This window comes from Drosophila biarmipes, chromosome 2R (genome assembly GCF_025231255.1).
Source record: "Drosophila biarmipes strain raj3 chromosome 2R, RU_DBia_V1.1, whole genome shotgun sequence".
Taxonomy (NCBI): Eukaryota; Metazoa; Arthropoda; class Insecta; order Diptera; family Drosophilidae; genus Drosophila; species Drosophila biarmipes.
The window spans coordinates 17984320-17997005 of NC_066615.1; the positions used below are offsets into that span (position 1 = coordinate 17984320).

At 45.9% G+C, this 12686-nt stretch overlaps 2 protein-coding genes and 5 non-coding genes across 9 annotated transcripts; 2 read left to right on the forward strand and 5 right to left on the reverse strand.

Moving 5' to 3' along the window:
* Positions 1-304: 304 nt before the first annotated feature.
* On the reverse strand, positions 305-2123 carry LOC108022159 (DNA methyltransferase 1-associated protein 1). Its single transcript, XM_017091001.3, has 5 exons — positions 1906-2123; positions 1457-1846; positions 812-1401; positions 599-753; positions 305-522 (listed from the first exon to the last, which is right to left on the reverse strand). Exons 1-5 carry the CDS (start codon positions 2004-2006, stop codon positions 457-459), a joined length of 1302 nt encoding a protein of 433 aa, XP_016946490.1. The 5' UTR covers positions 2007-2123; the 3' UTR covers positions 305-456.
* A 621-nt stretch (positions 2124-2744) lies between these two features.
* LOC108022773 (SR-related and CTD-associated factor 4) lies at positions 2745-10684 on the forward strand. Of its 3 annotated transcripts, XM_017091885.3 has the most exons (10): positions 2745-2965; positions 3232-3819; positions 3972-4244; positions 4375-4527; positions 4584-4712; positions 5564-5891; positions 7140-7886; positions 7941-8435; positions 8500-8805; positions 9250-10684. In XM_017091885.3, the coding sequence occupies exons 1-10, from the start codon at positions 2936-2938 to the stop codon at positions 10149-10151; spliced, it is 3951 nt and encodes a 1316-aa protein (XP_016947374.1). In that variant the 5' UTR covers positions 2745-2935; the 3' UTR covers positions 10152-10684. The 3 variants fall into 3 exon arrangements, with proteins under 3 accessions (XP_016947374.1, XP_016947375.1, XP_016947376.1); XM_017091886.3 differs by lacking the exon at positions 3972-4244; XM_017091887.3 differs by lacking the exons at positions 5564-5891; positions 7941-8435; positions 8500-8805; positions 9250-10684 and having other exon boundaries at positions 7140-7361.
* A 138-nt stretch (positions 10685-10822) lies between these two features.
* On the reverse strand, positions 10823-10894 carry Trnaw-cca (transfer RNA tryptophan (anticodon CCA)). Its single transcript has one exon. It is a non-coding gene; the product is annotated as a tRNA-Trp (tRNA).
* A 137-nt stretch (positions 10895-11031) lies between these two features.
* Trnag-gcc (transfer RNA glycine (anticodon GCC)) lies at positions 11032-11102 on the reverse strand. The gene has a single exon. It is a non-coding gene; the product is annotated as a tRNA-Gly (tRNA).
* Positions 11103-11729: 627 nt separating this feature from the next.
* Positions 11730-11800, reverse strand: Trnag-gcc (transfer RNA glycine (anticodon GCC)). Its single transcript has one exon. It is a non-coding gene; the product is annotated as a tRNA-Gly (tRNA).
* Positions 11801-12253: 453 nt separating this feature from the next.
* On the reverse strand, positions 12254-12324 carry Trnag-gcc (transfer RNA glycine (anticodon GCC)). The gene has a single exon. It is a non-coding gene; the product is annotated as a tRNA-Gly (tRNA).
* A 99-nt stretch (positions 12325-12423) lies between these two features.
* Positions 12424-12495, forward strand: Trnaw-cca (transfer RNA tryptophan (anticodon CCA)). Its single transcript has one exon. It is a non-coding gene; the product is annotated as a tRNA-Trp (tRNA).
* Positions 12496-12686: the final 191 nt, after the last annotated feature.

Here is a 12686-nt window from a genome sequence, read left to right on the forward strand (position 1 = left end):
CGATGAATGGATGGACGACTGCCGCCTCCGCCTCTGCATCTATATCCGAATTGTGTGGGCTGCCCGCCCGTCGAATTCAACATGGCTCGATTCTCTTTTTCGGCTCGCCAAAGATCGCATACCGCGCTTCTGCTGGCCGACCTAACCCAAATAGGAGCCACTAAGCGAGGAGCATGGCTATGCGGCTGGAAAATAAATCAAGCAAGCGCACTGGGGAAAAAGTTCTCACACTCGACATGGCATCTGCTTGGCCAACGCTGGCCGTGGGCTATTTGATTTTCACATTGAGTGTGCCGCAAAACAATTTTCTTGTTTATCCATTTATTTCCCCATGCGGACTGGGAGTAGCGCAAATGCACAAATATGGACAGTGGAAAACGGGTTACAAATGATTAGCACGCCGCACACACCACGGCGTCTGGAGCATCTGAGTGGAAACGGGCCGCGTTAACTTAATTAATTTGTGCTATTGTCCAGGGCTTCGGTCTTGATGGGCACCAGTGAGGGCGGGATGTTCAGCGTCTGCATTGATTAGGGGAAAACCAATTAGCCACCTTTGTCGGGAACACATTGTGATCTGTAGTCACTGGCCACTTACCTTCCCCGGACAGGCGGCCTCGTACTGGTGTTTGAGGCTCTCCATCTCGTAGACGCAGGTGGACAGGGCCGTGCGAAGCTCGCAGAGCAATACCATATCGGAACGCAGTTCGTTGAAGGAGGTGCATATCTCCTCCGTGGGCGGCGGAGCGGGATCTACAAAGAACAAGCCAATTAGCGTCAGTGGGTGAATGCCTTAGCGCTCAGCACTCACCAACTTTAAACTCCTGGATAGCCTGCTCGAGGGCCTTCACCTTGCGCTGACCAATGTTCGCCGGCAGCTTCATCTTCTGCGAGCGCAGAGAGACTCCGGAACCGCGCAGGTCGGCGAACTTGATGCCGCTGCTACCGATCTCTATGGCATTCACCACCGAGTCCACCTTGGAGGGTCGCGGCTGGGGGTGAACCTTCTTCTTGTGCAGTTTCTTTTCGTATTTGCGAGTACTTGGCGTATTTGAGGCGTGCTCGTTCTGCTGATCCGCCTGCGAAATGAGCTTTTGCAAGTCCTGCGTCTTGCGCTCGCGCTCCTTCTTACGGGCCTCGATCTTCTTCATCTCGTTGATGAGCATTTGCTCCTCTTCCACCTGCTGGGTGGTGCGTTTAAACAGCTTCTCGAGCTGCTCCTTGCGTCGCCTCTCGTGCTCGGCGTCGTAAACGAATACTTTCTTCTCACTAGTCTGATTCTTGGCCTTGGCAAGCAGGGCCACCACCTCATAGTAGCGCTCCTTGAGCTCCTCCACGGTCTTGGCGCCATGTTGCTGACGGTTCCAGCGATCCGCCATCACAATGAAACGAAGATCGAATCTGGAAACCATAGACGATGAAATGAATGCTAATGAAAAAGAGATAAGCAGCCTACCGCCTGGCCAGGTCGAAGAGGTGATCGGTTTGCACTTTGCTCCAGTTGTTGATGTTGTTTCTCAGGTGGGCATTGTACTCCGTCATAGTGTAGGAAGGCACCTCCAGCTGCTTGTTGAACTTGGCGAAGGGATAGTCGGTGGAATTGTCGGTGACCCGCTTCCAGTGATGAAAGACGGCTGAGTCGTTTCGTGCCGGGTTCGAGAACGGAGCCCACTCCCACTTGCGCACCTTCTTCATTCCCAGACGAGCCTTCGTCTGCTTGTACCCGGCTCCAATGCCCAAGGCCGTGTCCGTGGGCAGGAGTGGAGGAGCATCCTTCTTGTCTGTGTAGAGCAGGGCGAACACCTCCCGGTGCATTCCCTCCGGACGACGGGATGCCGTCTTGGTCCTGAAATAAATTAAATTGAATAACTATTGAGCCACAACCATGTGAATTCGTTTGTTTACCGCTCAAAGTTGCGCTTTTTGGTGGCCAGAAAGGAATCCCTCGTCACTTCGGGCGTGTTGGCACGCTCCATGTCCAGAATATCGCGCACATCGGCCGACATGATTCGTTACTTTTAGTTATTGGCAAATGTTAACTAAAATGTATTGCAAAAATTGTTTATTTTGAAGTTTTGCTGGAAAACCGAGGAAAATAAATTCGCTATTTCTTAGTGTGACCTTAAAACAACAAGCCAGAAAATACCTGCTCGTCAGCTCTAAAATATACCAAAAATTAAAAGTAAATAACCGTAGTATATTTCAGTTCTTTTATATTTTTAAAAGTTAACATCGGTCCCCGAATGTTTTAAAAATGGACCGTTAAACCAATTCAAACATAATTCTTTGTAATACTGTATATATGCGACGAGCAATTCAAAAATATAATAATGTCATACATTTAATTGTACATATACAAATTTCGTTTTGCTTAGGGTGTAGAATTTAAATTGTACTTGAGTACTTTTTTCACTAGATTTTCAATAAATTGGTATAAAAGTAGTTATGATATCGGAGGGTCAATTGGATAGTGTCTGGATGCACCAAATTTAAGGGAAGTAGCATGATAGTTGCAACCACGATAGAGTAAAGAAAATTTCACTTAGACTTTTGTGAAGATGCTCTTTAAGGAAAGGCAAAGGAGAAATCTAAAGGCCGAGCCATGGCAAGGATTACAAATAGTTTACATTTTCTAGAATGAAAACAATACCGAAATGTTGTCCCGCAAACGGTCACACTGCTGTTAACATGCGCTTAACAGCACACTTTCCGAAAATGCTATGGAAATTGTCAACTTTACAGGTGTGGCAACGCTCGAGGCAATAGGGCAGCCATTTTTTTCACGCTTTGTAAAAAGTTTTTTTAAAAGCCGTGGAAACCGCAGAAAAGTCAACAAAATAGCGCTTGACCAGTTGCAAACGATCGTGTGGACCAACCAAAGTATGCAAAACTAAAGATTGCGAGTGCGCGCCGTGAGTGAACCGAACAATCGAACATGGAAACAGTGGTTGCCTTCAACAATGAGGTAAGCTATAGAGCGTTTTGCAATGAGGTGAGTTATACAGCCGGCGTGGTTATACAATGCCTGCTCCAAGTCAGGATTGGGCCTAGGACTCCAGTGTGCACGGGCAGGCTGGAGATCCTCCCGTGGCGCAGGAAGAGCCCCGAAATTTCCAGGGTCCGTCCAGGGTTGCTCTCTTGCGAGCACCCGATAACGATAACCCCAGATGCGCCAGCAAACCCGTGGAAACTTCATATGTGTACCCCGTAGTAACTACTTCCGTCTTGCAGCTCTCCGGACTCTATGACAGCCGGCCGCCCATTTCCAAGGCCAAGATGGCCGCCATCACCAAGTCGGCGATGCGGGCCATCAAGCTGTACAAGCACGTCGTCCAGAGCGTGGAGAAGTTCATCCTGAAGTGCAAGCCGGAGTACAAGGTGCCCGGCCTGTACGTGATCGACTCGATAGTGCGCCAGTCGCGGCACCAGTACGGCATGGACAAGGATCTCTTCGCTCCGCGCTTCCAGCGCAACCTCACGGAGACCTTTGCCAACTTGTTCCGCTGCGCTCCGGAGGACAAGAGCCGCATTATCCGTGTGCTGAACCTGTGGCAGAAGAACAACGTCTTCAAGTCGGAGGTCATCCAGCCGATCTTTGACCTGGCGGACCCCAACCACCCAATCTATCACCAGATGCCGCCAGTGGGCGTTGGTGGTGGGCAGGGCGGAGGTGTGGGTCCCGGTCCCAGCAGCAGCGGAGCCCTCACCCTGGCGGACCTATCCAGTGGACCGAACGGACTCAACAGCTCCGCCATGGAGCTCAGCATGAACAGCTCCGGGGGCGAGGATAAGATGGGCGGGGCCATGCCCGACTTGTCGGTGAGTTAAGCTCCCTGTGAAGGCTTTTAGGATTATCTGGTTTTGGACTCTGGCTAACTAACCCATCATCTACCAATCTGCTGCATTTACATTTCTCCGTCTCTCATGTCTTGCCCACTAACCACACTATTCGCACCTCGCCCACTCGCTAGCTGGGCCATGAGAAGTTCAGCGTTGGCGGCAGCAGCTCCAAGCGCCACTACTCGGAGCAGCACTACTCCAAGCGCCAGTCGGGGGCCTCTTCCTCCTCCAAGTCCAGCAAGTCGCATCATCATAAGCGGGAATATGTGAAGAGCTCGCACGACCTTGACTACCAGGTGCGGGAGATCATCGAGGACGAGGATGACGGCATGCAAATGCTGATGGCCGATGACCACCACTGCATGGGCGACGACTCACCGCCGACCTCATCCAAGCTGTTAGACGTATGGCGAGCCCCATTTAACCCTTCATTTACATAGTTTCGCTTTAGTTTTAGTCGCTTTAGTTTTCGTTTTTTGCTAGCTACTCTGAGTTTAACGCCTTTCATTAAGTATCCTTGACCGACCTTTGCAGGACAACAATATCAAGCAGCTGCTGAATGATCCCAATGTGCTGCGGCAACTGCAGACGATCCAGAACTTCCACAAGTTTAAGCAGCAGGAGGAGAACCAAAAGCACCGCTATCCGGACGAAGCGCTGCAGCAGCATTTCCAGAACGTAATGAAGGTACGTGGCTCCTTATTTGCCTGGTTATCCCTGTTGTCATACAAATTCACTTTCAGGGAAATGCTGGTATGCCCCCGGGCATGGGAATGGGCATGGGCATGGGCATGAACATGAACATGAACTTGAACGACAGCATGGACCTCAACAAGGATGTCGAGTTTATATCGGAGCAACAGACGATTGAGGTATAACTTTCAACTTTTCCTATCTATCTTAGTTCTGGGGAAATTGTGTGTATGCTTTTCACTGAGACCCAGCTGTCATAGTTCGTTAAAAGCATAAACATATTAGATTGTAATCGGGAGATGCCATTTGCCTTGTGCTGACGTGAAGTTAAATCGAATAATGGCTCCAAAATGTTGTTATAACCGATGGAGTATCGGCGTGTTCGAGTCCAACTAAGTTGAAACGGGGTGGTTTTGACCAATTTAGTTAATATATATCATCATTTTCCTTAAAACATGCAATCCACTTCTAGGGATTGACAAAATTAAATGTACTATTTTGTGAAGAAGAAAATGCCTTTGTGCAATTACTTAACAACTATCTTGAGTCAATATGAATGTCCCTAACGATTGCCAATATTTAAATAAGTCATTGCAAAAATTTAAATGGTAAACAAAAAAATATTGAAGAGAAGCCAAAGGTAAGGTTTTAAATGCCACGTAATGTCCGGCGGAACCACCCGTTACCCGATGCTATAACAACGTTTGGTAAGTTCCTAATATGTAAATCAAAATGTTGCTCGAAAACGCAAAATGCCAACTAGTCCGAAAGAACTATGAGAATCACCAAAGTCTAAAGCGAAACAGAACCACACGTCAACACACGCCAAAGAATGCAGTTTGTTCAGTCTATAATATCGTTTTCTCCCCTGTGGCCAGCCACTAATCCATTTTCCAATTCCGTTTCCTTTCCATTCACTCCAACCACACACCATCCTGGACCCAATCAATTTTATGCTTACCAAAATGTTAACGTTTTTATCACGTATCACTTCTCTCAAATTTCTTGCCAACACTCCCATCTCCTATAGGTGATCAACCTGGATGGAGCCGATTCGCGCAGTCCGACGCCAGACCGCGATCGCTACAAGCGTAGCCGTAGGAGCAGTCGCACCCGCTCGAGATCTCCCCGTGGACGTGGAGCTGGCGGAGCCGGAGGAGGTGGCGCCGGCAACGACCGACGGCGACGCAGCTCTCGCTCCCGATCGCGCAGCCGATCACCTCGCTCAAGCCGTCGTCGAGGATCGCGGGACCGGGATCGCATGGACCGGAACAACCGGGACAAGGAGAGGGATCGTGAGCACGAGCGGGAGCGACGCAAGAAGGGATTGCCGGACATCAAAAAGGAGCACCTCAGTGGTAACTATGACTCGCCAATCGATAAAGTGGAATCAAAGCGATCTGAATATTAGGCACTTTGAAATTCGTTTTTATCGAGGGTTTTTTTATTTCTTATTTTTTTTTTGTTACTAATTTTAAAGACCTTTTTTCTCTGCAGCTCCTTGTCTCTGTTGACGTGTGTGTGTGTTCTGCTTTAGTGGTTCTTGATCTTAGTATCTGGAATATTTTTTTTTAACTCCCCTCACTCTAAGAATATGTGTTTTCGAGCAATCCATGTGGGACCATTCCCAATTTACATACTTAAGAATACGGATTACCTTTATGCAGATCTGTGCTAAAGGTTTTCGCCGTAGTACTAATATATATATTGGCAATTCAAAAAAATATTTATTTAAAAAGAACAGATCAATGAGAATTTCAATTTAAAATTCAGCACATAATATTTAAAATTATTTATTAACGAAAAGTTTCTTACGATATGATTATTTCATATATTGGCAATTCAAAAAAAGTTTATTGAAAAAGAACAGATCATTGAGTTAAGATTTATATTTTACTCACTTCAATCTAAATTAGAATTCGAATTTAAAATTCAGCTCATAATGTTTAAAATTTTGTATTACCGAAAGGTGTCTTATTTTACAAATGTTGAAAGATATAATTTGTTAGGTACCAAATATGGTACATCGTTAAAATTAAAATGTTCTAGAAAGTAATTTTCAATTTAAAAAAAAATAATCTGTCGGCGAAAGCAATAGTTTTTTTTAATTTTTTGAGGAAACATATGTTATTCTTGTTTTTTAAACGTTGATTTTAGTTTTTTAGTCAAAAATAAATAACTTAAATGAATTAATTTTCTCTAAACTCCTATAACATGAGTTTAGAGAAAATGAGAGAAAATGGTTTTTAATATTAGATTTTTCGATTAGGATTTAAATACTAAACGGTTTTACTTATTAAGTGACAATACCAACTATTTAGGATTCCACGCAGTTAAAGTTTATTTAAAAGATTAACTTAATCTGATCGTTATTGACACTAGAATGTCTATCAACCAGTCTATCAATATACAGGTCGTTTTTTTGGGAATTCAAAAATGTATTAATCATAAACTTAACTTTAAAATGAACTTATCTTAACTGAATCTTATTACATGCTATTTATTGTGTCAAGGCATTTACACGCACACCTTAACAAGGCAAACGAGCTTCTAACGCATTTATACATTAAATCCTAATGCAATGTTTAATTAATTTTCACTTTCAGTGTGCAGCACTACCCTGTGGGTGGGCCACCTGTCCAAGCTCGTTTACCAGGAAGAGCTGTCTGACACCTTCGGCGAGTATGGCGACATAGTGAGCATCGACCAGATTGTGCCGCGCGGATGCGCCTTCATTGTAATGAATCGGCGCCAAGACGCCCACAAGGCCATGCAAGCGCTGAAGAACCACAAGCTGCAGGGACGCGCCATCACCATCTCATGGGCAGCCGGCAAGGGTGTGAAAAGCAAGGAGTGGAAGGACTTCTGGGATCTAGACCTGGGTGTCACCTACATTCCGTGGTCTAAACTAAGTCCGGATACGGACTTTGATGCTCTGGAAGAGGGTGGCATGTTTGACGAGGACACCATGCCCATCCAAATGAAGCAGAAGATCAACCAAGCAAAGAATGCCGGCAAGGACAATAAGAGTCAATCTGCTGCGGAGGCAGCTGGTGGGCCAGGAGTTGGTGTGCCGCCACCAGGTCTCATCTTTGGCATCGATACTACCCAGCCGCCGCCGGTTGGTCCCGTCGGTCCGGTGGGCCCACCACCAGGTCCGGGCGGACCACCTCCTCCTGGCCTGTTGGGCATGGTAAGGGGACAATTCCCAATGGCCCCACCCATGGGCATTAATATGCCGCCGCCCATGATGATGCCGCCAACAAATATGCCGCCACCGATGATGATGCCAACGACCAATATGCCTCCGCCGATGATGATGCCACCGGCGATGATGCCGCCCGTCTTCCCAGGTAGCCATACATCCCTTACAATTGATCTTGAAACTCATTTCCAATATTCTGCAGGCATCGCGGGACCCCCGCATCCCATGGGCTTGCCACCCGGAGCTCCGTTCCCACCGCCGGGAGCAGTGCCCCCGCCCATGCCCAGCGGAGGACAGTCGGCGTCTGCCAATAGTGGCAATGTGAGCGATGATCAAATGGATATTGAGATGGAGTTGGAGGATGCACCACCTCCGCCGCCGCAGCCGCAGCCTAACTTTAATCCGTCGCCCAACAACGTTGAGCTGTCACCAGCGACCTTGGCTAATGAGATGTTCCAACAGCGGGACAGGGAGCGAGACAGGGAGAGGGATCGCTCTCGGGGCCCGGGAAGCTCGCGTTGGGGTGGACGAGATGACGTGGTCGAGGCGGCAGACCGTTGGCGCGCAGAAAATGGTGGCGGAGGAGGTGGCCCAGGACCTGGTCCTGGACCTGGACCAAATGCTGCCTTCAATGAGGCAAGAGCGCGACTCAATCTAAATCCTATTGATCACGGAATGCCAAGGCCGGACTTTATGGGTAAGTGGAGATGAGAAGAAAGTTTCCTGGTAACAAAAAATATAATTTTTGTATTACCTTGCAGATTTTGACAATCGCGGTGGACCGGGTGGACCTCGGGGAATGGGACCACGTGGAAATCACAACGGCGGCCCTGGAGGCGACTTTTTCCCGCCCAATATGAATCACAATCGATTCAACCAGCCCACCAGCCTGATGCAGATGCGCATACCGCCACCGGCCGCCTTTAACCAGCGCATGGGCGGCCCGCCTGGTAATGGTGGCAACGGCGTTGGGCCCATGTTTATGCGGAACCAGGGAGGAGGAGGTGGCGGTGGACCAGGAGGTGGTGGACCCAACGGTGGCCCAGGAGGACGTCAGCAGGGACCAGGTGAGAAGCGAGAAACGAGAAGGAACTTTAATTCAAAATTAAGAAGACGGGGCAGACATTTATATTGATTATTTTGAACCAATTTAATTGTTATCAAGTGTAAAAGAAATGTGAATATTGAATTATAACTATATTAAAAAGAAAGTTTAGTTAGCTTAGTGTTACATTATTATTTGAAACAAATTTGAGTTTGTAGAAAATCTAATTTTTTTTAATTACGTGACCAAGTTGCATATAACTAAACGCTATGACTTTAAATTGTTATTTAACTTTTGCCGACCTAAATAGCATTAAAAGTAATTGCATAATTTTAATGATGATTTATCATAAAACTGTCGTCTGTGTTCGCTTTACGCTATAACCAAGAACATTTCAAATGTCGTATAATTTTTTCCCTTTCACTGTATATATTGGTTCGGCATAATAATTCTCTGTTTCCTGCAGGCTTCTTTAATCCTCGGAACCCCTTCAATGACAACCAACGTGGTCGTGGTGGCCAAGGCGGTGGCGGAGGACGTGGCATGGGCGGAGGTGGACCTGGCGGACGCGGACGTTGGAGCGACGATGAAGACGAGGGCGGAAACAACTTCAAGCGGCGTGGCGGTCCAAGTGGGCCTGGCGGTAATCGATTCCGTGGCGATCGTGGAGGCGAAATGATGGACGATCGACGCGGTAACAATACACGAGGCGGCCGCGGAGGACCGCGGGAGGATCGAGAACGACCAGGCTTCGGAAACAGACGCGGCTCACGAGACGAAAGCAGTCGCCATTCAATAAGCTCCACTGACGAGGGCAGCAAGGCACCGGCCCCAGAGTCTGAGGCCCGGCCCAAAAATGCTGGAGCGGCGTCAGCTAACGCCAACACGGAAGTGCGCGCTACGAACACTAGAGTGGACACCGAGGAGGACTGGGATCAAGAGCTTCAGGACTACGAGGCGAGAATGGAGGCCCAGAAGCCTGGGCAAGATGCTTCACAGTCCGCGAAAAGTCCGCCGCAGGAAAAGGTTCCAGCGGAGACCCAAAACTTTGCCAAGCCAGCTGACGTTTCTAGCGATTCCGCTGTTCAGAAACCGCAAACGGATGCTTCAGCCACCTGCACGCCCCTGTATGACGAGCTGCCACCGCCAGCGGTTGCTCAGGCCCAAGCTCCGCCCCCGAGCGAAGCCTCAGGTTCTCCGCCCCGCCCGGAGCCTCAAGTTATTCAAACAGAGGCTGCGCCCAAAGAGGAATCGGTTCCAGCGCCGGCTGCTGAACTCCAAACGGAGGCTCCATCTGCGGCTCCACCTTCGGAGGAACCCAAAACACAAGCTCCTTCCGCCGATGTCCAAAGCGAAGCCGATGCATAGGCGACAGACAGATCAACAAAGTAACAAACGCATCTTTGATTAACTTCAAGAAACTATAATTTATGATTTTCCTTACCACGTAACTTAAGTTTAACTCCATACATGCGAACATTTTACCGTTTTTAACCTGAGATTACGGAGCATTTGTTGACTAAAGTGGGGCGGTCGCTTTTAAAATCAGATTCAGTTCACTTCGCGTAATTTAACTAATCGTACAATAGGAACCACAACTACCAAGGACTACGTGGAGCATCATATACACACACAGATATAGCAAATAATTAGCAAAGGATACGGATTGTATGGACAGGAAATTGACAGGGGAGCTTGTGTGGATGAAGAAGCCCGATCATAAACAAATCAGCAATCGCAAAACTTGAAATGTTTATTATTTTGTTATGTATTTAGTTTTAAGAGTATATTTAAAACTCAGATTGTTTCTAATGCGCAGATTCTAGGTACACGCATAATAATGTACAATTCAAATATACCTACATTATCGGATACTATAAAATAAAAATTGAAAAATATCACTCGCATGCGTGCTTCAATTTGAAATTAAATTTATATTCTACGTGCTAAGATCCAAAAGATTTTTGTACAGCTAATTAAAGATGAGATAAATTAAGGTTTAGGTTTTAGGGAAAACAAACAAAATAGAAAAAACCTATTGACCCCGACGTGATTTGAACACGCAACCTTCCGATCTGGAGTCGGACGCGCTACCGTTGCGCCACGGAGTCGATACATGTAGAACTGCTCCCCCAATGTTCCACTGTACTGCCGATGTACAGGGCACAAAAGGACAGTCGAACCGAATATTACTTAATTAAGATTATTTCTAAAAAGATTAAGAACGCCCAACAAAAAAAAAGCATTTTGCATCGGCCGGGAATCGAACCCGGGCCGCCCGCGTGGCAGGCGAGCATTCTACCACTGAACCACCGATGCTTTTGGAACTCGAAGACCCATTCTTTTACAGAATCTACTAGAGCCTCGATCATCCAACACCTGTCATTCCATCTCCATTCAAAAGTTATCTTTTTTTTGTATAACAGATTACCTGTTAATAATCTCAGTGTATGATCGATTTTCATTCACTACGATCTATAGAAAAAGAATCTCCCCTATGAGATATCTTAAGTATCTTAAGACCCTTGAATAAATATTAAACTCTTAAGAAATGAGGTGAATGTTTATGCTTTCGGAGCTGTCACAGATCTCTTCCATCCGCATTCGTTTGATTATCGAAATGACTTTAATTCGAGGAGATTCCTCAGTTACTGGTTTTATTGATTGGTATTTGCGTCTGCGGAAGGACAAGATGAATTATGTACATCGAAGCATCCGTCTTTGGTAGAAGAGATTTCTTTGGAGCATTAGAAATCCTGATCAAGGATCGTTGATTCCATCAATTCTTAAAATTAAATGAAGTTTTAAAACTAGAAGTTAATATTTGTTTGATTTTTTTCTTGCGTTAAAAAACTGTTTTGGGACAGAACAATTTAAACAGATCCTCATAAATTGACGATTTATGATTATTTCTGTTTCGTAACTCGTTGTAAGAAAAAAGTAGATTGCATCGGCCGGGAATCGAACCCGGGCCGCCCGCGTGGCAGGCGAGCATTCTACCACTGAACCACCGATGCTGTTGGGCTCTAAGGAAGAATTCTCTTTGAAGTTCTACTGGATTAAGCTCAGTTGATCTTCATTTATTTTCTTACCTTATCTCACCTTTCCTGTTTTCTAGTTAGTTATTTTCACTAGTGTCGTTGCAAGGATAAGCATTCTTTTACTGAAGCATATTAATTATCGTATTTTAGACACACTTTACGATACCCATGGAGTTCTATATGAAAAGAGTTTAGAGGCTTTCGAGAAGTCCTATAAGGAGGTACGAATAAGATTTGATAAATGTCAGTCTAAGCCACTGGTATTAAAGAATTTCGTCGTTCCGTTCTACTTGAATTAAAAGAGATCGTTTATTATCAATAACCATGTTATTGCGTTACAAAAAATTGTTCGGACGCGGACTATTTGTACATTGAAAATTCTACACCATTTAGATAAAAAATCATTACTAGTAAATTAAAAAATTAAGTTGCATCGGCCGGGAATCGAACCCGGGCCGCCCGCGTGGCAGGCGAGCATTCTACCACTGAACCACCGATGCTGTTGGATATAGTATAACCGATATAATTCGGATTTTACTGCAGTCAAGATCCTGTGATCTTTTGCTGATATAGGGTACTTAACACCCCTCCCCGCATCTGACTCCGTGGCGCAACGGTAGCGCGTCCGACTCCAGATCGGAAGGTTGCGTGTTCAAATCACGTCGGGGTCAATGTGTTCTACTTTTTGTTTTTTAAAAAACAAGTTAATATTCTTCATTCTATACTTTAATTGACAAAAATTGGATGCTTTGTGTTGTTTTTTACTCTTATTTTGTTAGAAATATAATTCTAAATTTATATGAGTTTCAATGCACATTTTCTAAGTTACTTTTCCACTATTTTGTGAGTAACATTGCGAGGT

What these genes read in the sequence shown, in the direction of transcription:
- LOC108022773 (XM_017091885.3), top strand. Translation starts at nt 2,936, where the DNA reads ATGGAAACAGTGGTTGCCTTCAACAATGAG. An exon ending in ATTTCCAGAACGTAATGAAG is followed by an intron (nt 4,528 to 4,583) that starts GTACGTGGCTCC and finishes ATTCACTTTCAG; the next exon opens with GGAAATGCTGGTATGCCCCC. An exon ending in GCCAAGGCCGGACTTTATGG is followed by an intron (nt 8,436 to 8,499) that starts GTAAGTGGAGAT and finishes ATTACCTTGCAG; the next exon opens with ATTTTGACAATCGCGGTGGA.
- LOC108022159 (XM_017091001.3), bottom strand. Translation starts at nt 2,006, where the DNA reads ATGTCGGCCGATGTGCGCGATATTCTGGACATGGAGCGTGCCAACACG. An exon ending in AAAAAGCGCAACTTTGAGCG is followed by an intron (nt 1,847 to 1,905) that starts GTAAACAAACGA and finishes AATTTATTTCAG; the next exon opens with GACCAAGACGGCATCCCGTC. An exon ending in TATCCAGGAGTTTAAAGTTG is followed by an intron (nt 754 to 811) that starts GTGAGTGCTGAG and finishes TGTTCTTTGTAG; the next exon opens with ATCCCGCTCCGCCGCCCACG.